General features: G+C 46.1%; 1 protein-coding gene across 1 annotated transcript in view; it reads right to left on the bottom strand.

Annotated features, from left to right (window-relative positions):
• The window catches only part of CADPS (Ca++-dependent secretion activator), a 200,043-nt gene that overhangs the window by 61,585 nt on the left and 113,260 nt on the right, over nucleotides 1–25,198 (bottom strand). The window contains exons 13-17 of the mRNA XM_009883625.1: nucleotides 21,185–21,372; nucleotides 10,924–11,025; nucleotides 9,925–9,988; nucleotides 9,044–9,167; nucleotides 5,684–5,701 (exon numbers count right to left, since the gene is read on the bottom strand). Of these exons, the coding sequence (XP_009881927.1) occupies nucleotides 5,684–5,701; nucleotides 9,044–9,167; nucleotides 9,925–9,988; nucleotides 10,924–11,025; nucleotides 21,185–21,372 (496 nt within the window). The remainder of the gene's footprint in view (nucleotides 1–5,683; nucleotides 5,702–9,043; nucleotides 9,168–9,924; nucleotides 9,989–10,923; nucleotides 11,026–21,184; nucleotides 21,373–25,198) is intronic.

Raw genomic sequence — 25,198 nt, 5'->3', positions numbered from 1 at the left:
TTTTTTGTTGTTGTTTTCTGATAATAGGGAAAGCAAATCTACTCGTTCATCTCTGGAGTCATCCTGGTCCTCGTTCAGTGTTTACCAAGGGTGGCTTTGTCCCTAGAAACAAACCTTTCAGCCTCAAGTGACAAAAATAACTGCTTTTTGGGCATTGGCCTAATGACTTTCACTCTAATTTAAAACATAAGCAAGAATTCAATTTGGCTCCTCACTGATGGCTCCTGAGCTCAACACGTAGATGCAGGAAGAGTATTCTCCTGCCCATCCCTACGGAGAGCAGTTTGTGCCAAGGTCCCCGGAGGGGAAGGGACCGCGGGGAGAGGGGACGCCACATCTCCTCCCACCCGCACCTGGCAACCGTACGGTGGGAAGCCCTCGCCACCCAGGTCACTCTGTCAGGCTCCAAAGTTGGGAGAGTCGAAGAGACAGAGCTCCTCCTAAGAGTGTCAAAGCCAGGGGAAAATCACATCCCAGAACTGCATCCCACCGCCCCTCTCAGCGCTGCGACCCTCAAGCACCCTTAAATGGGATTCCAGCCCCTGCGTCACCAACAGCTACCCATCAAAAAATAGATTTCAGACCTCACCGACAACCAGACCCAGTAGCGTTGAATGGGCCTGACTGGTGCAAGCATTCTCTGTCCTAGGGAAAAGTCACTAGCAGAGAAGGAAGAGGAGGAAGAGGCGAGAGATGCAGCAGCATCGGGACTTCACAAATCGCTAGTGTAGCTCGTAGGAAACAGCTTGGAGGAGGCTCCCGCTGTGCAGTTGTCAGCACAGTGCCCTGGGGTGGCTTTCACTTCTCCAGGGGGCCTGCGAGAGATCCCCCCCCCAGCGCCTTACCCCTGCTCCTGACATCTCACCGCCACCTCTCGAAATTGAGCTTCCACGAGGGATTACAGCAGGTTAAGCAACAAACTCTTGATATAATTCTGATCTGGCCCAATCTGCACAAATATTCAGCTCTTTTGTTCATTTAAATGTTTCAGATCCAAATCCAGGGCTTCTGCACGATGGCTGCAAAACCACCTGAAGCCAAAGGAGAGGAGAGGAGATGAAGAGCTCTCTCCCTTCCTCGGGGCACTGAACGCCTCGTGAGCCCCAACCTACACTTTTAAAGAAAGTGTTTCTTTATTGTTTCTTTACTGCAAGAAAATGTAAAAGATTAAGGTCTGGCTAAGGAAAGTCATTAATTTCATCTGTAAATTTAAATATAAATGGGGCTGTGACTGCAATGCCCTGTGAGTTTACGTGCTTTTCTGGGTCCGGGTCTCGGAGATGATACATGAGGTGCCTTTCACAGGGTGTCTCGGCTCCTGCTGGGAGCGAGGGAGATGCGTAATGCTGGATGGGTTTATGGCACTTGCCAGCGATCAGCTGCAGCTTGTGTGGCAGGTTTTGTTTCACTTTGGCTTTTCTCTCTTCCCTGTCCTTTTCCTCTCTAATCCCTCGCCACAGCCAGTTTAGCATCAGAAATGCTCTTGTATTCGTTGCTCACGTGTGCCAAATGGATAAGATTTAAACACCAACATCACTGAAATCAGAGGCAGGAGCAGTTTCTTCCTTACTAACAACCTGACAAAATGCTTTCCTGGACAAACTTCTGCCAAAGGTTTTTATGGTTCTGCATGATACTTGCAAATAAAATACTTGCAGAAACTCGAATTACTTGGCAAATTCTGGGGTTGTTCTTGCAATAAGCTTCAGCCTGCAATAAGTGTAACAGGTATATTAAAAAATCTGGGTTACTTTGGTTATGTATATTGCATAAAATTTATTGCGTGAGAGTCTTTACCGAATGGAAGATTTTAAAACTATGTATTTCTCACTCAGCACCGTGATTTCTGCTAGACGGGCTACTAACACATCAGCAACAGTAAGAATTACACTTGCAATAGAAGAGTATTATTGACTTTTCATATTTTTTAAAAGCGTAGCCACCGACTCAATGATCTCCTTGTAATAATTAAAAATATACGACCCTTGCCAAAGGCTTTGGTATGTAAGTGTTATGTGCGCGTTCATTTGCAAGCCAATCATGAAAATGACAAAAAGAGCTGCTGTTCTCAAGATATCTATAAAGAATAATCAACTTAGCCTGAGGACAAGGCAAAGCAGCCTTTTATTATATTCCTGAAATGAATTTGCGTGTATCTGAAAGGGATTTCAGAGATTATATAATATTTTCTTTCAAAATAAGATGTATTATCTTAAAAGTAAGAAAAATTCATAGAAACGCTTTTTTTTCAACTCACAGAGAGACTCTAATTCAGCTCTCAAAACTCAACATACTGAAAAGAGAACTGATCTTCTGACTTTCTGATGATTATTCAGCCTAGTGAAGAATTTTTGCATGTCTGAACTGTATCTCATGCCTCAGGCAGCAAGTTGCTCTGCAGTTGGTAAGCGACTTGCAGAAAGATAATGGCACAATGCAGATCTTTGTGATTTCTGAAGCTCTTGTAATAACTTTGATACCGCTTTAAACACGGCCTTGGAGAGGGTGAGAGGAAATCTCGAAAGCTGCATAAGGATTCTTCGTTAAACACAAATGAGTGCCATTTCAAGGAATGAAACAAATAAAGCAGCAGTTCGGCAGCACACAAATACAGGTTGTAGTCATGCCTGAGTTAAAGTGCATGATTTATTAATGGCTTCAGTCTCCACTCCCACATACAAAGACTGATGTTTTCATACATTTCACGTCCATATTTACTTGAGGAATGTAATTTTATTTTCTTTTTAAGCGTTGTGGTTTACCACAAATGCTGGGAGTGATTGCCTGGGGGTGGCTGGGCTGACAAATCACACAGGACCTCTCCTTGCGTCGGGCCAGGTTAATAAACGGGCAGCTCAGCCCCTAATCCTTCACTGTGCTCACAAAGAGATATGGATACATGCACAGAGCTTCCCAGGTGGAGATCCAGAAACAAAAAGTGACCATGGGGACTGTGACAAGGGCCAGACCGACTGCCTTGCAAAATACCACTGCTTCTTAACAACCTGCTGTATTGCTCTAGTCAAAATCCGACCTCTTCTGTGCCTTCTTCCTCGGCCAAGGACACTTTCCACGCCTGCTGGGGTGAATGCTATGTGCAAGATGCTCCACGGCCGGTGCCAGCTGAGGCTGATGCAGCCAAAGCCCCCACGCTCGGTACCTCTCCTCTGGTTTCCCTGCCTGACCCCAGCGCCTGAGAGACACCTGCACAGCACCGTGGCCGCCCCTCACCGCTCCGTGAGCAGCACCGACCCCGGCACTGATCGGGTTTTGGCTTTGCACCCACCCCGGCACCACGGTCGGTGCATTTTCGAGGGAAGGCAGGCTTCCCTGCCAGCCTGGCCAGGAGGGACAGACCTGGGGAAGACAGTGGATGCCAACGATGCAGCATGGTGTGATGCTGCGCCCCAGAGCTCTGCTTCCTGGGACAGGGGCTGGGGCGGCTGCCAGACGTGCAAAAACCTGGCATTTTGGGACAGCCCAAGAGTAGCTGATTTCCCTTGGTGACAGAGCAATAGGACTTCAGTGGGTCCCTCTGCTCTCCGGTTCCTTTCCGCTTGCAGCCCGTGCCCCATTGCTCTGCCGCCCGGCACCGAGCAGCCAGGTGAGAGCTGCTCCATCCCCGCATCTCCTCCACTTCTCACCTCTGCACATCAACTCAGCAGTGCCACGAGAAGCCTCTCTTTACAGAGACCAAAACCAAATCACGATATGAGAAATACTCAGTCTGAAAACTAAAAAAAAAAAAAAAAAAAAAAGGAAAAGAAAAAAAAAGTCTCACACCAAACAATCAATTGCCAAACTGACAACTATCGCCTCGGCTGGCACCAGCTCTAGAGCTGCCTGTGCCCAACTCCAGCAGTGCACAGTGGCACTTGTGCTCTCGGGATCCCTCAGTGCCACGGCACTCCAGCACAGCGCAGTACCCTTCACAAATCCTGTGCTTAAGGAACGGAGAAGTTATTCTTTTCTAAAGGAATGATGCATTCCCGACTTACATAAATAAGCAGACGAACGCTTATTAAAAGGTTGCACTGATTAATCTGAGTGTTAGTAATTTTGTCTGATTAATAATTAAAACAAGTCATTCATCTTTAATTGTTTTAGGATAATGTTCTGTTTAGTGTTCTATTTCAAATCAATATTTTTAAAGTGAGGCAAGAGACTAAAGACTTTTCAGGAGAAAGGACATCAAAGGGTGACATTGTTGTGTTTAAGAAGAAGTTGTTTTCAGTATCTTATTTTTATTCTTGCTTTCGGCAAAATAAATAAAAAGTCAGGCCAAACCCCAGTCACTTTTGACTCCACTTAAGCTGAGGAACTGGTTTCAAGTTGAGTCCTGCTGACCTTGCCTGAAAATTTTTCATTTAAGATAATGGGAGATTTGTGGGCATGAAGCAGCGGAGTCACAGCTCCCTGCGTCCTTTCACTCGCTCCAAGGATCGAGAAGAAGCAGTTTTATTTTTAAATGACCTGGGCCATAGAAACGTCCTTCTGAATTTCTAAACTGTAAGCACGTGACGAGCCGCTGCCAGCCAGCGCGATGCTCCGTGCATTTATCGCGCTCCGTGCATCGATTGTGCTCCGTGCACAACAGCCCGCGCTCACTTTAATCCGCTGCCGTTAATGGTAATAGCTGGGATTGTTCTATTTGCTCTTGGCTTAGTTGCACCTCTCGTAGCCATAGGGAAAAATTATTCTCCATTTTCTAAATGTTTATTGCTATTCAAAATTAATTTTAGCGTCACGCAATCGCTCTAGATCCTGGGCCAAATTTCATAGAATCACAGAATCATTACGGCTGGAAAAGACCTTTAAGATCATCAAGTCCATCAAGCAAATTTGAGCTGCAGGGGCCTGGGGAAGCCAGAGCAGAACCTGGCCCAGCCTCTTGTACCACTTTTTAAAAGCAATTTCCCTTTGCAAATAGAGATGAAATCAACCCGATCCTTTTTTTTTTTTTTTTTCCACAAAACAGAACAATCTACTCACAAAAAGGAATGAACAGTTCAGGTTTCAAGGACTTTCGGACTCTGGGATACAACAGAAACGAGAGCAGGGGCTGCAGAGCTCCACCGTCCCTTCTGAAGAGACGGGCACTTGAGGCGCCCGGGTCTGAGCTGAGCCTTTGCCTCGTTACATGTCACCACAGGTTATAAACGAAAGACAAACATGACTTCTGTCCGACCGGATCATTTGTTACACATTAACAAAAAAAAAAGAAAAGAATAGAAAAGAATAAAAAAAAATTAAAAACCCAGTCCTCCCATCAGGGGCTCAAACAGAAGGTATGAAAACCAAAAATGAACGTTAGTTTAGTTATAAATGTGCTTGTTAGGTGTGTTAAATTAATGGCCAAATCACCAACATTTTTTCATCAAAAATGAGCTGCGGTTCTTTTGGAAAACAAGAAGCTTTCTCTTTACAAAGGCTAGATTCTCCTCTAAAACTGTCTCCTAAGAGGATACTGTATTTCTATAAGGTAGTTCTAATCTACACTCTATTCTAAGGAAGGAGGAAAAGGAGATTATGTAGACAGCACAAATTAACTCCTTAAGTATTAATGCATCTCCATTTTCAGCCTGAAGGAGTACATATCTTAAGGAGCTATGAAAAAAAAAGAAAACAAAATAAATATAACTCAACAGTCCTAGCAATTTATAATGCATATACAATTGTTCACCTGCGTCCTTTTGATTCTCTATATGAAAGAGAGAAAGCAACAAGGAGAGAAAAGAGAGAAACAAGAACAGATATGCAGGATTAATGAGCAAGTGGACCGCACAGCCCCCCAGTTATGCGTGATATATGACATTTGAAAAGAAGAAAAGTCACGCCGTCTCGCCCCCCGCCCCCCCCCAAAGCGTGGGGTTACCAAAAGAAGCTCCTTTCACGGAGGTGAAAGAAAACGCTGCACAAATAGAAAACCAGAGAGGGCGAGCTCTGAGGACACAGAGGGAATCTCCAAGTGACAGCGGGGTGGGATGTCCCCTCCAGAGCTCGGTGCAAAGGAGTCAGTGAAAAAATCGAGGAGGAGAGCAAGTAAAGCGCATCCTTCTGCTCGAGAGCTAACAGACAGGAGACACGTAAGATCTGATGTACAGAGAAAGGACAGCCTTATACGATCTTATACACAGGGTCGGGTAAAGATCTTATACGCAGGCAAAGGGATGGCTTTTTCCAAGTGTCCTTTATCTGACCTCTAGCTCACTTCTCCCCGATGTAGCCCCTACCTTTTGATTGTGTACCAGTGACAAGCACTTTACAAATTGGGGTTACACAGAAGCAAAGTAAAAATGCATTCAGGTCACGGACATAAAGAAGAACTGAAAAAACTTACAGACGATCTGAGTTTATCACAAACAGATGGGTTAATCGTCTAACCTGGTTTAGGCTGATAAAAAGTGACTGGACTTCTCACACTGGGTTTCACAGACAGAAGCAACAGACAAGCCAATGCTAAAAGACTTGAAGCAAGGAGAGTGAGTTGGTTTGGATCTGGACTTTCTTGAGGTAATGAAAACGGAAAGAGTGAGGACAGCATGGAGAGGAGGGTGGTAGGTACTCACGAATGGTTAAATCCATCACTTGAGAGGCCAAGCAGAAGACAGGATGCTCATACATTTCTCTCTTTTTCCCTATAAAAGAGGATTTGGGCATGCAAGAGGCTTAGGTCAGAGGTAAAGAGGTTATAGGCTATAGGTCAGAGGAAAACTTTATATTAGGTTAAAAGGAAAGTAGCCGTAGAGTATTTTGGGATACACACAGGATAAAAGGAAGAAAAGAAAAAAAAAAAAAAGGGAAAAAAAAGGAGGGTTAAAATTGGAGATCTACTGGATTAACCATTCAGCATGCCCATGAGTCACAAGAGAGGCTGTGACCATGACTCTAGAGGTTTGCTCTGAACTGTTTGCAAGAATATAATGATCAAAACGTCATGAGTAGAGGGAAATAGAATTTCATTGGTTTAAGGCTCCGAGATACTAAGGATTTCAGCCTTCAGTATCTAAGGCTTTCACAGGTATTTCTTCATAAGCATAGCCTCAAGCACTGCTGCCACTGATTTGGTTTTGCATCTCTGACAAAACTCTCCTAAACGCGTGGCTCTTCAAATGTCAGCTTTTAAAAAAGCAAGGTTTCAAAGCCCTGTACAGCGTGCAGGAACGCATCCAACCGAGGTAAATTTGTTATTTGCTCTTCTGCAGAAGTATTTGAACACGTAGTGGACTATGCTCATGAAAGAAAACCTGATGCATGCAGCTGGCGGATGTTGGGTTGTTCAAATTAACAATCCCAGCATGCTTGGAAATTGGTGTTACAACCACTTTTATAGAGATAATATCAAAAAGTGGCTGTGGCCAATCACGGATAAAGGAGGAGAAAAGCAGAAGAGAGCAGGTAGTGTGGAATGAACTATTTCTCTGAAAAGGTAGCTGGAAAAAAAAAAAGGTTTGTTGCTTCAAAGTATTCCCAGACCTAAAAGTCACAGTGCAAAAAAGAGGGCAGATAATTAACACAACCAAGAAGAATTGAGGCACAAAAGGAAAAGTACACACTAACTGTTCTACTTTGGAAATGAATGCATTTTTACTTACAGATCATAAAGTTTGTTTTTGCATAGATTTATCTGAAAGAAGAGAGCAAATCTTACCAAGGAGTTAGTGATATTTATACAGAGAACCTAAGGGAGCCAGCCCTGGGTAGAAACATCCATCAACAGAAAAGCTGCTTTTGATTCTCAGTCCTTCTCCATCCTCGTCAAGTATATTTAAACATTGCATTTTACAGAATACACCAATTAAAATATCCTGTGAAGTTGAGTACTTCGATAAATTGCCTGATAATACAGTGCTTATGAAACCTTCGTTCCTTCTCTATTTTTGTCACTCATTACCAAGTCAAGAGCTGATAAACATCCTTTTAGTGCCCAATTCTTAAGTGTTTCTCACTGGATGCATAACAATGAATTCATTACCACTGGTACACAATTTGCATCGTTAGACAGAAAAAAAAAGGAAAAAGAGAGGACATGTCATGTACAGAACCTGGACAATTTGTCATATAATAACCCAATTTTTTATGTAAACAAGAACTAAGAACAAATCAGAGGGACTTTTGGGGTTTTTTTTTTCCTCCTCTCAATATTGTCCTAGAGGCATACAACAATAATCTCAGCCGTGGGAAAGCTTCACATCACACATGACAGAAACCCAAAGTCTTGAGCAGAACATACCATTCATCTGGAACATACAGGTTTAAGCAATTGGGAACTCGGATAAAGTTGGGTAGGAGTTTCAAGTTGGGAACAGCAGTCAACACGGTACCAACGTAAACTGATTAACATGTAAAGAACAACTGGATCATAAAGCTTCAGCTAACACATATCCTCTAGCAAGCTTTAAAATGTCTTTTTGATGGCTACGCGTGTCTCTGGTCACTGGTTGTTATTCTTCCATAACTTAAAAGGTCAATAATCTCAGCTGTACCGGATTTAGAGTGACAAGAAAGAAATCTGATGCAAGTATGGGATCACTGATCAATGACTGCTATGCAAACTGCAAAGACAATGAAACACTCCCAGAAAAAAGACATTTTAAATTGGCTACAAACAATTAAGCATAGATTAAATGTTTTTTCAGCTTCTTATTTTTCATTTGTTTCCTCAACTCCACTGTCACAAGCAATTAGCTGCACTATACCTTCAGCTGCAAAGATGACATCCCAAGTATTTCTCAATTTGTTTTTTAAAACCACGACATGAGTCTGAATACCACACCACTGGCCAAATGCACTAACGATCAAAAAAAAAAAAAAGCTACAGTTCCTTTAACCGTTTCCTCTCTCTTTTCCAGAAAAAGAAATGTTTTGCATAGCTTCCATTCTTAACTGCTTCTGAAGCCAACACCACACAAATGATTCAGAATCACATCAGTTTTATTGACAAGCGAATAAATAGCGAATGAGCTTCTTTTAAATAGCTCCCAGCCACAGCTGCCACCTAGAAATGCAACAAAATTGTAATTTCACAAAGAAAGAGCCTTACCTTCAATTTTGGCATACTCTGATAGTCGAGTATAATTGACTAGAGCTGCTTGCTCCAAGCATTTACGGATGACTGTTTTTACCTCCTCTTGAGGGACCGGAGTAACTATGTCTTTCATCAGAACCTTGACACAAGAAAATCTGATTTGTTGTGGCATCGGGCACACAGAACTGCTTTTCTCAAAGCCCAGCACATACATCCATTCCTGCGCTAGCGCTGCGTGGCTCTCGGGGTATGCAATAAGCATCATCCACTACAAAGTCACCTTGGCCAGCTTGAGCCGTGGGACCTACCCCTGTCGTATTATTTCCCTTCTGTATCTATACCCTGTGGCATGCCCTGAAATAGGTGCTTCTGATTTTTTGGGGCATGACATTAAGATCTATCACAAGTTCCCCAGTGCCAGGCAATGTTATGCCCTTCCCGGGCTCTGCTGATTGACTCGGGCTTAGGTCTGGGCTTGGCCATACTGTGGGTTAGCCAAGGTAAGAAGGATGTCAGAGGAGCGGGAAGGCTGAAATAAGGACGGGGAGGATGACGGTGAGCAGGTTTCATACGCCTGGAGGGAACGAGTATGCCTCGAGACGGGAATTTCACCGGACATCGTTTACAAGGGTCTGCAGTGCAGATGCTTGCCAGCAAGATCCGCCACCCTTGGCTATCAACACAGACGCAGGCTGTGCTGCTTTAGTGGCCAGGCTACACACCCTCCTCCAAGCTGAAGCAGGAGAGGTAACAACCCCAGCTAAACCCCCACATTTCAATATTAACTATATTAATCGCACAACCTATGCAAAAACAACAGTTCCTCAAGCTCTTCTAGATGGAAAGATCCATGAATACAGGTAATTTTAACTACTCTCTGTTATTCTTATGCTTACCCTTTCCAGCAGCGATAGAGTAGCTTTTAGTGCACCTTCTGGACGGCCAAATGGAAAGCAGTACCTAGAAAAACCACATCATGTTAACATCAGACCAGGTGCACGCAAACAAGCCTTTCCAGCGCTATGAAGATGCTTTCATAAATGTGCCCACGCGACAACCTGGTCCCTATGTCCGGAATAAGCAGTCTTTCGACGGGGTAACTCTCCAAAAGGGTTTGATGGTGTGGACACTAAGGCAGCAAAATTGAATACAGGGTAGTAATAAGGTGATAGTTTTAGCAGCTTTTTAAATCTGAGTGTCACCTGGAGAGTTTTTAGATCTCATAGAAGAGAGTTAAATACCATCTCTATAAAAATGGGGAAAAACAGCCCCTCTGGAAAGGACGTTTACTTCCAGCTAGAGACCTGGCGATGCACCAGGCTGTAGGTAATCAGCCGAAGCAGCCACCGTCCGCGGCGAGTGGCAGCTCCGAAGGGCTCTGGCAGGAACTCTGCGTGTGAATGTACATCACCCGACTGCGCGCAAACCTGCACCGCCCGCCCAGGACCCGGCCGGCGTGCAGGGGCAATCCATCCCTGTCTGCAGGGGCAGCATCCATCCTTTCTGTAACTATGACATTCCAGCAGAAAGCCCTGCCTGTCTGCATGTGAGGGAGAAGGGAAAATAGATGGGCAATAAGCGAGCAGAGGGGAAGAGAGAAATAAGAGGACAAGGGAATTTTTTTGTTGTTGTCATATTTTAGACAAAAAATCCACAGCATTACCATGCCTATGGGAGAAAGATGTTTTGAAATACCCTTTAAAGGTTATATATTTAAAATCACTCTCCGGCGAGAAACGTGCTTTAGTGCAAGCTTCACTGCCCTGTGTAGGTCTGTGCCACTTACGCAAAATTCCCGTATGCATTCAAAACCTGCCTTTTGGCTTTGCTGCTTATAGGAGGGAGCTGGGAGGAAATCAGTCCTCTCGCGTTCAGCCTGGGCTGTCTGCTTTTACCTAAAATGCGTGATCTGATTCTCCAGAAGCAAACGAAGCCGCTCCTTGATCTCTTCGAAACGCTCTTTCTCGTCTACGGTCACAGTTCCTATCCCGTCAGGCCTGGAGGAGAAATGCCACGAATGATTCAGACTCCACCTCGCCACCCTGGTAACCCATCCCCACAGCACACAGTCCCTTTCGGAAAGGGACGTCACCAACTATGAGACCGGGGACAGAGGATGTGCCACACCGAGACATGGGCGGTCGCGGCAGCACCACTGCCGAGGTATCAAAAATAAAGAAAGAAATAAATATCCCCTCTCAGAGTGATAATCTGGATGTAGACACCCACCCCCCACCCTTTATTTTTTCTGTGATAGAGAAGTCGGGAAAAGCAGAATCCCCTTTTAAATACAGGGACATGACAGGGAGAGCAATGCCAGCTCTCACTGCAGGATCGGGCCCATTGCTGGCAAAATAGGGGCTTAATTTCTGCAGAAAAATTCACCTGCTAATTTAACACAGTTCACAGTATAAAAGAATATTGACAACAGGCATATATACAAACAGAATATAAAATTCTGCACTCCTTCATAACCTCTGAATCACCCCATGACAGTGATTTCTGGAAGTGAACCATCTTCAGTACATTCTGCTGAAACGCGCCTGGAGAGCGACATGCATTCTGTATTTGAAAATGCAATGCCTTTTCAGTCATTTCATTTTAATTCACGAGAATGAACACATCGATACAGTTCACCAAAGATTTTGCTCGGAGTATTTACGACACTCCGGTATTTCAGGAGTGCGCAGGAGTGCGTTGTGAGACACCCAACCCAGGTCCTGCTGCCCCCGGGGCGTTTCTCATCTTTCACAGAGCACAGTGTGCGGGCGAACCCTGCTGAAGCTCTCCCGGGGCTGGATGATGCGGTGCTCCCCTTGCTCTTCCAACCTCTGCCGATGCCAACCCATCCGAGAGTCGAAAGCAGCAATCCCCTCCTTCTCCCCCACACCCACACGGCAAAATACGGCGCGCAGCAGAATCCGGGGCGAGAGGAGAGACCGACTCTAATCCATCCACCAAAGGAATCGGGCGGGCGGACAATCAACGGCACCGCTCCCCACTGCCGGCGAGCAAAGTCTACGGATTTGTGTACTCCTGGGCAACTCTGCTGGCACAGGCGCTCTTTAGGTAATGTAAGACGTCTTAAAATCGAACAAATGTTCTTACTTAAAGGCCTCCTCCAGTGTTCAGCTTAAGCTGCATAAATCCACAGTACTAGACGGGTTTGGCTATACAAAAGACTTGGCAAGGGATTACAAAGCTTCTAATGAACCTCCTGTCAGGGGTTAATTGGTTGGCTTTATTTTCCTCTTAAAGAATCAAAGGCCCTAAACTTAAAAAAAAAACAACCCCAAACCTATAAAAATTTAAAAGCTATAAAATCTGTACAATCACTTCTCCTTGACCCTGCTCTTAGTCAGCTCTTAGCATCATAAATCCGAACTCTGATATTCTAATACAGGTGAATAAACCATTAAAATATTTCCGAAGAGGAACTAGAAAACCTTGCATGATCTTTACTGCAAAATTTTAATGCTAAATATACATGAAATAAAACTTGCAACACGGACACAGAAAAAGACCAGGGGATGTATTTAAATTTAAACAGCATTTAATCAGAAATCTTTACTTGATTATTTGCCAAATTCAGTTGTGTATTAGGGAAAAAAAAAGGAAAAAAAGATTTAGGCTGAAACTTGGATAAAATGTCTCAGCTGGGGAACACATTTCATAAACAGTTTTGGAAGTATGGATCTGGTCTCATTAGTACCTAATTAGGACTAGTTATTTTGAAGAAATGAGCAAGCCACAAAAAAACCAAATTAGGTATCGAGCAAAAATTAATGTCTGAACATGCTTAATATATTTTTATTCCAAAGTTCCATAAAATATTTAATATTCAGGCAGAGACGTTCATGCCTTTTGTGATGCTGTGCACCTCACAGCGCCTGCTTTGCTCCCCAGCAGAAAAGCAGATGATTCAAGGCAGACCGCAATAAATGCCGTACATTAAGGGGCAGGGTTGAAGCCCTCATTTGACTTTTGGCATTTGGTTCTCCCCCTGTACCCATAACAGCTCACGGAGTGTCACTAGGTTAATTGTATCAGCGCTGACAAACGAGGTAGGAAAAGCCACCTGCCCTGGCAGTGATCTGCTGATGGACTGGAAATGGTCTGAAAGTTATGTTACCCTTTGCTGGGTCAATAACCTCAACCAGTGAGATTTAATGGCAGGATCTGACAGCTTGGGTTGGGTCGCAGCCCTTTCACACAAATCGCAGTATCTCACTGTATTCAAAGAGTTTCAGTTTTGCCAGAACCGGTTATTTAGCGCTTGCCACATAATAACTTGTGGTGGACACCTGAAATGGGCTGAGAGCATCAAGCCGCGTCCCGGCAGGGCTGTGGCAGCTCTGGAAGCATCGCTTTGAAAACACTGACTCACACGAAGATGAAGGGTGTGCTCTGGAGAGCGAACCGCTGGCCAAGGTGGCTCTAGCCCAAGTCACAACTCCCCAAGGGATGCCAACCCAACCACCGAGGTGCGTGCAGACCACGTAGGCTTAACCCCCTGGTCTTCACCTTTCTTGGGGGTCTTTGTGAGCCAGAAGGACACCAAACCCAGTGGCTCTGGTTACCGCTCCCTCCATGCAGGGCCCGCCGCGTGGTGTAAACGCACGTCGCTCTCACGTATCATGCTACTGCAAACTTGAGACAATCTACAGGTCAGCTGTAGCCATTTTTGGAGCAGCACGGATGTCTGGAAGGGCCTGCCAACCGAGAGCCATCACCACGGCAAGGACTCCCTTTCTCACCCAGCTGCGGACTATATTGCATCTGACATGATGAGCATCTCTTGAATCTACCTTTCAAATTTTCGGCAAACCATTTTCTCACTGTCCTTCACAAAGTTGACATTTTCGGCAGCATGATAGGAAAGATGTCATGTCGGCTGCTTTTCAAGTTGTTGTCACAGTGGTTAGCACCAGTTCTGTCATCTTTGCTTTCCTCACAATCCCCCATCTTGAGCCATGTCACAAATAATAATACTTCCAATGTTTTTGTCAAATTTCAAATACTATAACCCAGCTGCACATCTTCGGATTTACTAGTTATGTTAATCTTTGTTGCTCATCTTCCCAGAAGCTGAAGCATTAGGAACTCATTAATTAGTGACAAATGCAGGATATACATAGAACTGGAAAAACACTACCCAAAGCCTTGCACTTAATTTATTAGCTCGGTAATTTTGAAAACTAATTAAATATTCAAGTCAAATATACTTTGAAAATGTAATCTTTTTGAGGGAACATATTTATTTTCCCTTTTGCAAGAACACAAAGGGTATATAGCTTAGCATCACTGTAATTTAAGACTCACTTCTGTGCTCTAGACAATTCCAGTACGTGGATGATGGGGCTGAAAAAAATCCCCAGGAGAAGCTCAAGTCGCACCAGCTCGTTCTGATGCTTTTTGGCAATTTTGTTTTCAGCAAAGGTCTCCAGCTCAACTTTGGTATTTGCCGTTTGATCTCATGGACAGAAGTACCGACTCCTCTAGCGAGCAGCGTTTCTGCAGCAAGGGTAGCTAAAACGCAGCTGGAGGAAATGGATGTTCTCACACGCAACTGTTATTACACTGAAGCAGTGATGGGGAACGAGAGGAGGGCAAAACAGTGAAAAAAGTTCTGTATGTACATGGTATATACAGATGCACGAGGGACAATATGGGTTTGGGTCTATGAATTTGGGTCAACAAATGACATTAAACTTCTCCATCTGTGTGGAGACACAATTTCATCCGATTCCTTATAGCTCCTGCTCACGGACACTTGAGGTGTATGGCAGAAGTTGTGGGCAGAGGGGAGCAGAAGGGCAAAAAAGGCAAGAAAAATAAATAAGGAATATTTTAATTATAAGTAAACAAGTTTCAGATCACTCCTTCTGCTGCAGATTCGCTATGTTGGCTCTAAACTAGTAAATTCCCACTTTAAATATTTCATATGAAAAGTTTTAAATGCCGCTTTCCTAATCCCCCCCCTTGTTTTTAAGTTTTAAGCCACGAAAACAACAACATCAACAAAGCAGGTGGTGAAATTAAGAAAAAAGGGTTGCAATTTAAACAGCAAAAATGATAGTCCTTGTTTAGCTTAGATGGTTTGTGCAAATTCTGGGGTTAATTATAAATTATAATTAGGACCTGTGATCCTAAGGCCACTGCTTTATTCTACAAGCCCCGCCTCCCCCCATGCCCTTTTCTAATTATACCCAGTGCCCCCAGGGCTAGTTATGCTGCTACAACAAATATATCAAAATGATTTTTTAACAAAGACTAATCTATGAAGCAATAGCATGCATTTGTACGCAATTATAAATATACAGTATAGCTCCAGCGGGTTAATCTCTTTGACATAAGACTGTATGAAATACCACGGCGGCTTATAAATGAAAAGACATACCATCTTTTACACCTTTTATGTTTAACTTGTCTACACTTTTTTTTTTACTGGGGAAAATATTGCTTACACGTAGCAAACAGATCTTTGCACGCACTGTGAGCCCTGGCACACAGAGCCAAGGGAAAAAAAACAATGTCAAAAACTGATGCAAATAATTTGATTTTTTAAGTAACAACTCAAATATAAAACACGTGCTGCCTTCAGCTCCCTTGCTGGTTGCCAGGTGCAGCACATATGAGCTATACAGTAAACATCGATGATTAGTGCCTTGGACGGCATGTGTCAGGATAGGCTTTCAAAGGATCCCTCGCAGGAAGACTTGCCTGCGTGGAGTCCCACCGGTTGCGCGGGGACCGGCTCTGGGGACGTGGGCAGGGTCACAGCTGCCTGCCTGCTGCCTCCTACGTCTCCCCCAGCAAATCTGACCCGAAAGAGCCCACCTGTGTAGACCCCTTGAAAAAAAGCTTATTCACCAAACACCGTTTTTTACCCGACTCCCCTTTCTTCTGGGAATCCACCCCGCGCGCGAAACGCCGGTTGAAAGCCCTTTGTTGAGCCCGGCCCTCTGCCCTGGCCGCCCGCTTGGGATGCTGCAGAGCATGGGAGCCGTTTCACCCGCCCAACTCCTGCCTTCGTATCGCTTGGGCTCTCCTCCACGCCGCAGCGCCGAGCCAAGTCACGGCTCATCGCTTCTCATGTGCCATCTACACCCCTGACGTACCGCGGCTGAACCGGATGGTTTCTGAGCACCGCCATCCTACACCCATTGTAATGAATCACGTCAGCCGGCCGCGCGGAGCTGGTTATCTGCTGGTGGCTGGCAACCCACCACCCTTCAGCACAGACGCCGGATCCTATCCGACAGACGGCCGTAACGCACGCCGTGTCACCCAGGACTTATCACGGGGCTGGTGGGGACACGGAGCCGGCACCTAAAGACAGGTTACAGCATTACGCCCTGCCAGATTCTCACCTGCCTTACCGCAGCCAGGGCTATGCACCTGAGAGAGACGTGGAAACCAAACACAAAGTACCAGGGAAGGACGTGTGGATACTGTGATGAAGTGTTCATATATTTACTACTTCTTTTAAGGGACCAAAAAGGTCTTGTTTTGCTTTTTTAACTAGCAGTATGAAAATCTCGCCTTTATGTGAAACAGCCAGATACGTAATTAGAATACAATGGAAAAAACCTGCAAATATGTTATGCAGACTTTTCAATTCCTCGAGGTTTATGACAATAGTATTATTTCTGCTGGCTTACAGTTGTAAAAAACTAATCAAAACTGATGGTAATGGTGGCTAACAAAAGAGCTACTTCTTGAAAACAACCTTGAGCCCATAAAATAAAGCTTACAGAAAAAAGGGCAAGCCACTAATAAACCAAATTAATTAAGAGAGAGACTTGTAGCTGCTTGGACCTTGGGTAAATAGTTATTGAACAACTTGCAGAAAATTATGGTGTTCAGTCGTTATTAGACTGGAGGGGATTCAGTCCAACATCCTGACTCTGGTAAACTCAATGTCTCCTAATACTTAGCATGCAGAGAATCAATATTTTAGTCTCATTTTTAAAAGTCTGGGATTAGCACGCACAGAAAGAGTCTTTTTCGATGTCAACTTCAGTATCTTAAAAGAAAGTTATTACATGGCTAAATCCAAAAAAGGCACAAGCGAAACCAAGGTCACTCCTGAAAGCCACTCCTCTGAAAGGGGCAGGAATCACCCTTTGAGGTTTAGGTGCCAACTTTGGCCCTGGCAAAGCTGAGCTCAACTCTCTGATCCACACCACCTCTCCCGTGCGCAGGCAGGGAAGCAGCCAGGCTCCTCTGACACATCACTTCTCTGCGTGTTGAACGACGCCAGCAGGACTGTCATATCCCAACGTGAGGACAGCGACAAACACGGAAACAGAAGGCAGGGAAAGACCTAGGCGATCAAGTAAGACCCTTCATAATTTTACCCAAAATTGTGATGTCTTCTCAAAACCATTCCTGCCTTCCTAGTTTTTTGGGAGGACTGCTGATAAAGGAAAGCGACAGCCTCAATACTGTAGGGGTGGTACCAAAAGCAAACAGACACCAATAAACACACGGTGTGTGCTGTCGGGTGCCTGAATAACGCTACGCCTTTCTTACCTGTCACGTAGGTAAATACGTCAGAAATCACAGCAGCTTTCATAACGGCAGGGCTTTACCAAAGGCATCCAGTGATAGCTGGCGGACCAAACCCTGTTATCAACTCACTAGTGACCACAACAGTGAAAAAGCCTCAAGCTCCTCAGTCTTAATGAACAGCGAGTACCCGGCTAACAGCAGGAAACCATGCGGATATTCGCAGGTTTTGTCCCTCGCTGGTCCCTGCCCTCCTGACAGCCCGTGCCTTACATACTTGGGTATTATCTGCAGGAGGTGAAACTTAGGACAAGCAATTTACATTTAACTCCATTTCGACTTGGAAAAGGATGAAATTAACTGAAAAAAAAACCAAGGGGAGTGTCATGCAGTGATTTACAGCCTTGGTTTGGAGAGATTCTGTCAGGCTTCCAGGGGTCTGAACAAGCTATGTGAGCCCAAAGGAGGAGGGGAGACCAAACCCTGACATATAAAGCGACAGGGCTCCAAAACATTCCCCCAAATCCCGTTTTGACCATTTCACCTGCCGCGGCCGCAGGGCCGGCTCCAAGCTGGAGGTGCATTTCCACCAGCAGCCATCCCGCTCCTGTCCCGGCTGCGGTGCCGGACAGGCGAGGAGGCATTGTCCCCATGCTGACGCCTGTCACGCTGTCAGCCTTGACCTTCGGGCTGTCCTCAGCATCCGCGCGGCAGCCGGCCCGCACTTCCCCGCTGACTGCGAGCGACTGTTGTCTCGCTGCCTGACCTTACGCGAACACGATCCAAACAGACAGCCCACCTCAGCTCCATCACTGTCTGCTGCTAATACCGGCGATTGATAGCCACGCGGCATTATCTCCCTGCTCGACCTTCATTACTGGGTGGCATATTCTGACTGACAGCCAACCTCATTCTGGGGAAAGCTAAACCACCCGCCTGGCTTATTTTTTTACTGTCTAAAAGTGAAGGAACTTCCTTTTGTAAAGAAAATCAACACTTTCTCCGTTTCGACAGAAAAAGGAGCCTCTGTTAAACAGAAAAATGTCTTGTAACTTCAATCTTTCCCAGACCACCTTGCACACCAATAACGACGCAATGCAGCCAAGATGCTCCATCGGACACCGTGCTGGGTCCTGGGGCAGGCGTACTCCTACCTCTACTGATTTTACAAGGACAGTTTTTCAGCTCTGCCATGAGCTATATCTTTCCCGGGCAGAGCACCGCCAGCCCTAAGGCAACGAGCAACGTATGGCCGCAGCAGGTGGGAGGAAGGGACGTAGCTCCAGCCAACCTGGCCCCACACACGTCGCAACCGCTATTTAGGACTGCACAGGTAAATATCGGCTTTGCAAATGCACGATGCATATGGCCTAAACAGCGTTCTGAAAAGAAATCGTGACTCTTCTGCTCAGATACTCAGATTTCTGATAGCAGACACGAAAGAGACGGAGTCGCGGTTTCTCTCAGACCCCCTGTGGTCCCTTTTGGTGATGCCCTGATAACAGAGGCCAGAAACCACACTCCGTAGTCTCCGTACCGATCTCCTGCAGCTCCCGGGTGTCAGGCAGAGCCTGCCCTCGGTCAGAAAGCGCAGTGCCGCGGCCTCACAGCTCCCCTCATCCCCAGGCCACAGAGAGACGGCAGCGACCAAGAAGGAACATGAACCCTCAGCCTCCTGATGTGAAGTCAACCATCAGCTAGAGAGAGCTAAGTCACAGCGAAACACCTCCTTCCTTTCTTGGAATATTTCAGACAAACAACCTGAATAGCCCGGCGGTGGCCACGCTGCCCCTTTGGCAGTGCCCAGCAGTCTCCCGGCACGGCGCAGCAGCCACAGGCAGGCATGGGACTGGGGTCCAACACATCGCATGGGTTTTACAGCAAGACATTTTCCTGAGCCCACAACTCTCCAGCCCCACAGGGAGGGAATGGCGGGGTGTCACCGTGGCCAGTAGCATGAGATACCTCCTGCCACCGATCCCGATGAAGAGGAGGCTCCAGCTCTGGCTCTGCCGGACCCTCTGAAGATGTACCTGGGGTAGTCGTGACCAGCATCCAACCTCCTCTCCATTATGGGCCAAACGGGCTTTGAGCCAGGTCCTGTCCCCACAACAGCCTCCGGCCTATGGAAGAAGGGCGATGGGGACAGCCAGTTTCTCCTGCCCAGTCTCCACCCCTACATGCCGTCTCAGCAATCTCCCAAACGCACGCTTAAAAAACGCAAGGCCCTGACCACCAACAGGGCTTGGGTGCCCGAACACCATCCAGCTCCCAGGAGAGCGTACGACCCAAATGCCGGTGCCGTAGAGGGTCTCCCCGTGCCATGGGGACCCCAACTGCCCCGTGTGCTCAGTGCCCAAGGAGCCCGGTGCCCTCTACAACACACTCCTGTGCACTGCGCGCTTTCGCTTACCTTTTCGGCTCTGGATTCGGCTGGGATTTGGAATCTTTCCTTTTTTTGGACTCCTTTTTGGAATCCTTTTTTGTCTCCGCTTCAGCGGCAGGGGCATGAGAGACTTTGCCCCCTTCGCCTTCTGCACTTGGCTGTGACCCACCAAGTAATTCTGCCATGTGTTGGCTTTGGGGAGTGATTGAGAGGCGGGGGGCAAGGCCAGCGGCAAAAGTGAGAGAAACAAGAAAAAAGCATGAAAAAACTCGAAATCAAACAAAAGGAAACTAAACTCAGAGCAAACAACCGAAATCAAATTAACAATTGGCAAAGAAGGAACGAATGAGCAAAAGAAAGTCAGAACTAAAAAAGAAACTAAGGAAGCAAAAACTCGGTTTCCATGACAAGATGTATGAAAGTAACTGCAAAAGCAAGCGGCAGCCTTGCAACGTGAAACCTGGGCAATGTGTGTCATAATTCGGGATGGTATTTACCAGAGGGTTTATGAAAACACATAATTATTTTATAACATTCCTTCCTTCAGCAGCATATGCAGGATAGAGAGCGATACCTCAAAGCATATAATGCAACTTAACAGAAAACAAGCAGGAAAAGAAGCTGCAATAGATGCTACAGCTGTCAACAAAATACATCGAAAAGGCAAAAGCACTGCTCCAGTTCCTCCCATCAAAGGTTTGCCACATTTGAGGGAAAGGAACGGGCTACTTCTGAAATTGAAATTGCTTTGCAACAGCAGCAAGACAAAATTGTCAATTATGTCTAAGCAATTTCTGAACTGACGTCACAGGGACTTTAAGAGAGACACGGGTGCCCGAGGGCTTAAAGCCCTTCTCAACACTGAAGTTCGATGCTGCTGAAAATTTCACTGCTGCAACTTGTCAGATCATCTTGCCCAGCAATCAAATCAGCACAGTATATCGTTTACTTCTATTTCTTGAACCCGTGACAGCCACATGTACTTCAACTCTATCTTGTCCAGAACTGCATCTAGCAGGTGCCTGGGTAAGAAAGTTAAAACCCCTCATTTCTGGATCCTCTACGTGCATTTTTATTGCTTACATTAAACAAGCAACGAAACAAACAAACAAACCGACTATGCCACCAGAAGCGCTGCTGCCAAACATCCACTGTGAAAACAAATTGAGGACTGTTGTGCATTATCCAAGGAAACCTATATTTGACAAAGTCATCCCTTGTTGGCAGGGAGCTGCCAGCCGAGAAGAATTCCTTACCTGTTGCCATGAACATGTGATGCACAAAAGGCAAAGCTGTAGTGAAGTAAGGTGGGGTCAATCATAGCTCCGTTTTCTGCGCGCTCTAGCAAATCTCTGAGGTAGCAGAGATGTCTGTGACAGCCTCTCACTCCATTACGTGCACAATACTCATCTAGCACAAAGACCTGGCCAGGACTAAACCAGCCCTGTTTAGAAATAGAGAGACTTGATTTTAAATATAAGTTATTAAATACAAAGGCTATCAGATTTGGAGGTGTAGTGGTCAACTGTTCTAATAAAAGAAATACAAACCTAAGGCTACGTTAAGGAAAAAGGAGAGAGGTCACTCTTAAACAATACAGTCTGTACATCATCACCCAAACACAGCATATACCCAGTGCAACTGTTAACAGAAACACATTATGCTACCATTAAAAGGAAATGTCATTTAAAATGCTGAAAGTTAGGCCAGTTCATGTCAGTGCCTAGCAAAAAAAGAAAAAAAAGACAAAAAAAAAAAAAAGACTTACACCTTTAAGAGATGACAAAGGTTTGGTTATTTAAACAGTGTGTAGCAGTCATCTCATTTCGGGGATGGGATTGTACATTCGGCCAGGAGCAAGTAGACTGATCTGGGGGAGAGCATGGAGGATTACACTGCATAATGACTCCTCTTGCACCTGGCAGGTAGGAACGTCCTGCAGACGGAGGAAGGCAGCTCCGCAGTGTCAGAAAGGGATGTTTCCCACCATCCTTATTGCGTACCGCTGGCGACGCGCTGTGCCATCGCCCACCTCCTCCTCGGCATCGAAGCAAAGGGAAGCTCTGCTCACGAGCAGGGTTTCTTTACACATCCAGAAACCACAGATTATTTCTGCCTGTCAGTCCTGAGGGCCCGGTGACACACAGCCTGCGGTGTCACGTCCACGCTCTTGAGGAGGACGCCCTTCCCCAGGAGGGGACGGCTCCGGTGAATACCCCGGGACAGCCGAAGCGGAGCGCACCTCTGCCTTCGGGGAAAGGCACTAGCGAGAACGAGAATATTCTTGTAGATTGCTTTTCAAAATGCTGCAAAACCGTCAATATTTACATGGAAATTTGGGTGCTAAACAATTGCTAAGACGCAGCTCTGGAATGCATCAAGCTGCAAAATCTTTCATCGTTTAATTGAAAAGTTCCTGCAGCGGGCGGGAGAGTAGTTGAGGCAGAGCACTGCCCCTATAGGCAACTTCTTTGCCACCCCATCTGTTACCCCAAATGCTACATCTTAGAAACAACACTGCTGTGAAAGATTAAAATATATTTTCTACCACTCAGATGACACCAAATCTTTTCTAGATGCCAAAATAGCTGCTTTGAAAAGAGTTGAAGAAATATCAATTAAGAGCTCAAAGACATAGAGAAGGATTTGCTCATCCTTATTGGGCCAACTCCAAAACAGATTGAGAAAAGAATTAAAATAATGAGGGGAAAATGATAGATATAGGGAGTAGCTACAGTGCTGGGATCACTAGAAGTGCACATTTCAAAATGAAGACAGAGAACAATGCAGATGGGACGGCACTCTGGAAGGCTATTTTTTGGGAGGGGTATATTTGCCTTCACCGCTTTTAACGGTACTTTTGTTTGCTTTTTGGTTGGTGGCATTATGCTCGATTCTGGATTTTGTTGCGTTGCCCATTTGTTACATCCTTCGGCCATCTCTTCACCCGGCCTCTCTTCTCGCAAGTCTGTCGATCAGGCATGGTAAAAGCGCATTTGGTTACTGGGGTAGAAATGCAGCTGAAATTACATTACATGCAGTTACATTCACCTAACACATACAAAGGACTCAGTCCTCCCTACAGGTGAAATCTTGGCCCTACTGACATCAGAGGGAAGGCTGGCACTAATTTCACAGCAGCCAAGTATCAAGCCCAGAGTTTGGGGTGAAGGAAGCAGAAGGCTGGACCCAGCGATCCCGAGCACCCCACAATCCTGCCCTGCACTGGGCTCTGAGAAGTGCTGGTCCTCAGGAGGACAAGAGGGATGGGGGCAAACACTCAAGATTGCTGCCACAGCTCAGTGAGGGGAAGCCTGCGCAGAAGCTCAGAGGTTCAGTGACGAGCCTCATACCTCATGAGAGCGCTGGCAAGCAGACTATGGGTGGAGAGATGCGGAGCCCAGGAGGACCAGGTAGGTGGTCTTCTTTCTCATGGCAGAAGTGGGAAATAAAAAAAAACCCTGCTGCTGAATGGAGCTCCAAAGGAGCAGTAAATGCTGCTCCCCACAGCCCCAGAAAAAATCTAAGGTTTCAGAAAAGGTGGTACTGAGACAAATCCCCCACATCTTCTGGCAGATCCTGGCTCTTAAGATTTGCCTGGCGCAACCAGTTGACAACCAGCCAGTCTGGCAAACGCAGCTGATGGGGATGACACACCGGGTGTCTCACCCCAGCACAGCTAGGTGTAGCTCCGTGCGGTCTCCCAGATGGTCTTCAATGGCATGAGGAAACCTGGAGGGGCAGTGGAGGAAGGCTGCAGAGCACAGGGAGCTCAGCTGACCGCGTTCAACAAACTGAACTGGACCGAGAAGGGGACACGTGTCCCAAGCACCAGCAGGGAGTGCAACGGGAGCTTTGGAGCTGGGCAAAGCAAGGCTTGGTCAGGGTTGGTGAAACACTGGCAATTCTTCTAATGGCAAAAACAGCTTTTGCAAAAACCAGAATTTTTGAGGGGAAACTTTCACTTTTCAGTAGCTGAATTTTCCCATTCACTATAGGAAAACCAAAAGAATTTCACTGTGGTGGCCTGCTTCATGGGCCTTTTGACCTGACTCCTTCGCATCGTCTCCGCTAGGCTGGGCCCTCTGGAAGACCACCTTTCCTCGGTACATGCTGTGCTGTATTATGTGAATCCCAGGAACGTTGACACATACATCGTGGGCAATACAGATCCAGCAGCGACCTGGCTGCATGAGCCAGATGCCAGCAGTGGGTCGGGAAGTCTTGGGAAGAGCTGAAAGGCAGTCTCAGAAACAACACACGCGTCCAAGCAAAAGGAATGAAGACCCACACGTGCGTGGGGTCCGTACTAAGCTGGAAGAGCTACGTACTCTTCCCAAAAGAAGGAAGAGCTGCGAATGCGACTGTGTTACCGGTTTGTGGACGATGGGCAGGAGCCCTCAGCAAGCTCTGCAGACACAGCTCTTCCCCAGCCTGCTGCTCTCTGCCAGCAAACATCACTTCTGCCATAGCTGAGATTAGTCAGCCAGCCTGTTTGTTTTCACGGGGAAGCCTTGCTCAGCCAGCGAGTGGGCTTGTAATAACGTTGCTTAACCTGGTTCCACGGAAAAGAGGTGACGTTGAGTTATCCTCTATGTCAGGGTAAGCCACTGTGTCTGGGTAAGTCTTCCCTGGCACCTCCACGTCCACGTTTGAAAACAAGAAGAGGTGTGATGAGGCAAAACTCTGCGGGACCTTGCATGGGAATGTCCTGTAGGGAGAATAACAATTGCCCAGCGGCACTCAGAGTGGACAGAGCAGGCTTACCACGGGATCACAGCTCCTCCTGGCCAGCCAACGCAGTGGCATCACCAACGTCCCACAGACATATCAAGAGCAACGGGAGCTCTTTGTAGTTGAACTCAAATTTTGAGGTGAGTGTGGGTTTTTTTTATGCCATAATCAGGACAAAACCATATTAAAATAAGTAAAGAAGCATGTGAAATACAAGCGTAGGTGGACACAGTCCATTATTCTCTTCTTTACAACACTCTGCAATGGGTGATTTGAAAGAAGATGGTTAATTGGTGATGCTCTGCTCCGAAGAGGCACAAGTCTTGGTGCTGAGGGGAGCTTCACCACTCCAGTAGCTTCTAGCAAGGGCCTAAATGTCTCAATGACAAGCAGAAGTACGGCTGGTGGGTTTCTTGAAGAGAAATATTGTTAATAATTTTCAGCCATAGCCTTGCACCTCTCCACGAATTTAATTCAGCAGCTACAGCCCTCTCACCAGGCCCGAGACTGCACAGAGACACACCAGCTGCAAGCCA

Source organism: Charadrius vociferus, unplaced genomic scaffold (genome assembly GCF_000708025.1).
Source record: "Charadrius vociferus isolate BGI_N301 unplaced genomic scaffold, ASM70802v2 scaffold324, whole genome shotgun sequence".
NCBI lineage: Eukaryota > Metazoa > Chordata > Aves > Charadriiformes > Charadriidae > Charadrius > Charadrius vociferus.
Note: the sequence above shows the minus strand (reverse complement) of the source record. Positions and strands in the feature narration are given on the sequence as shown.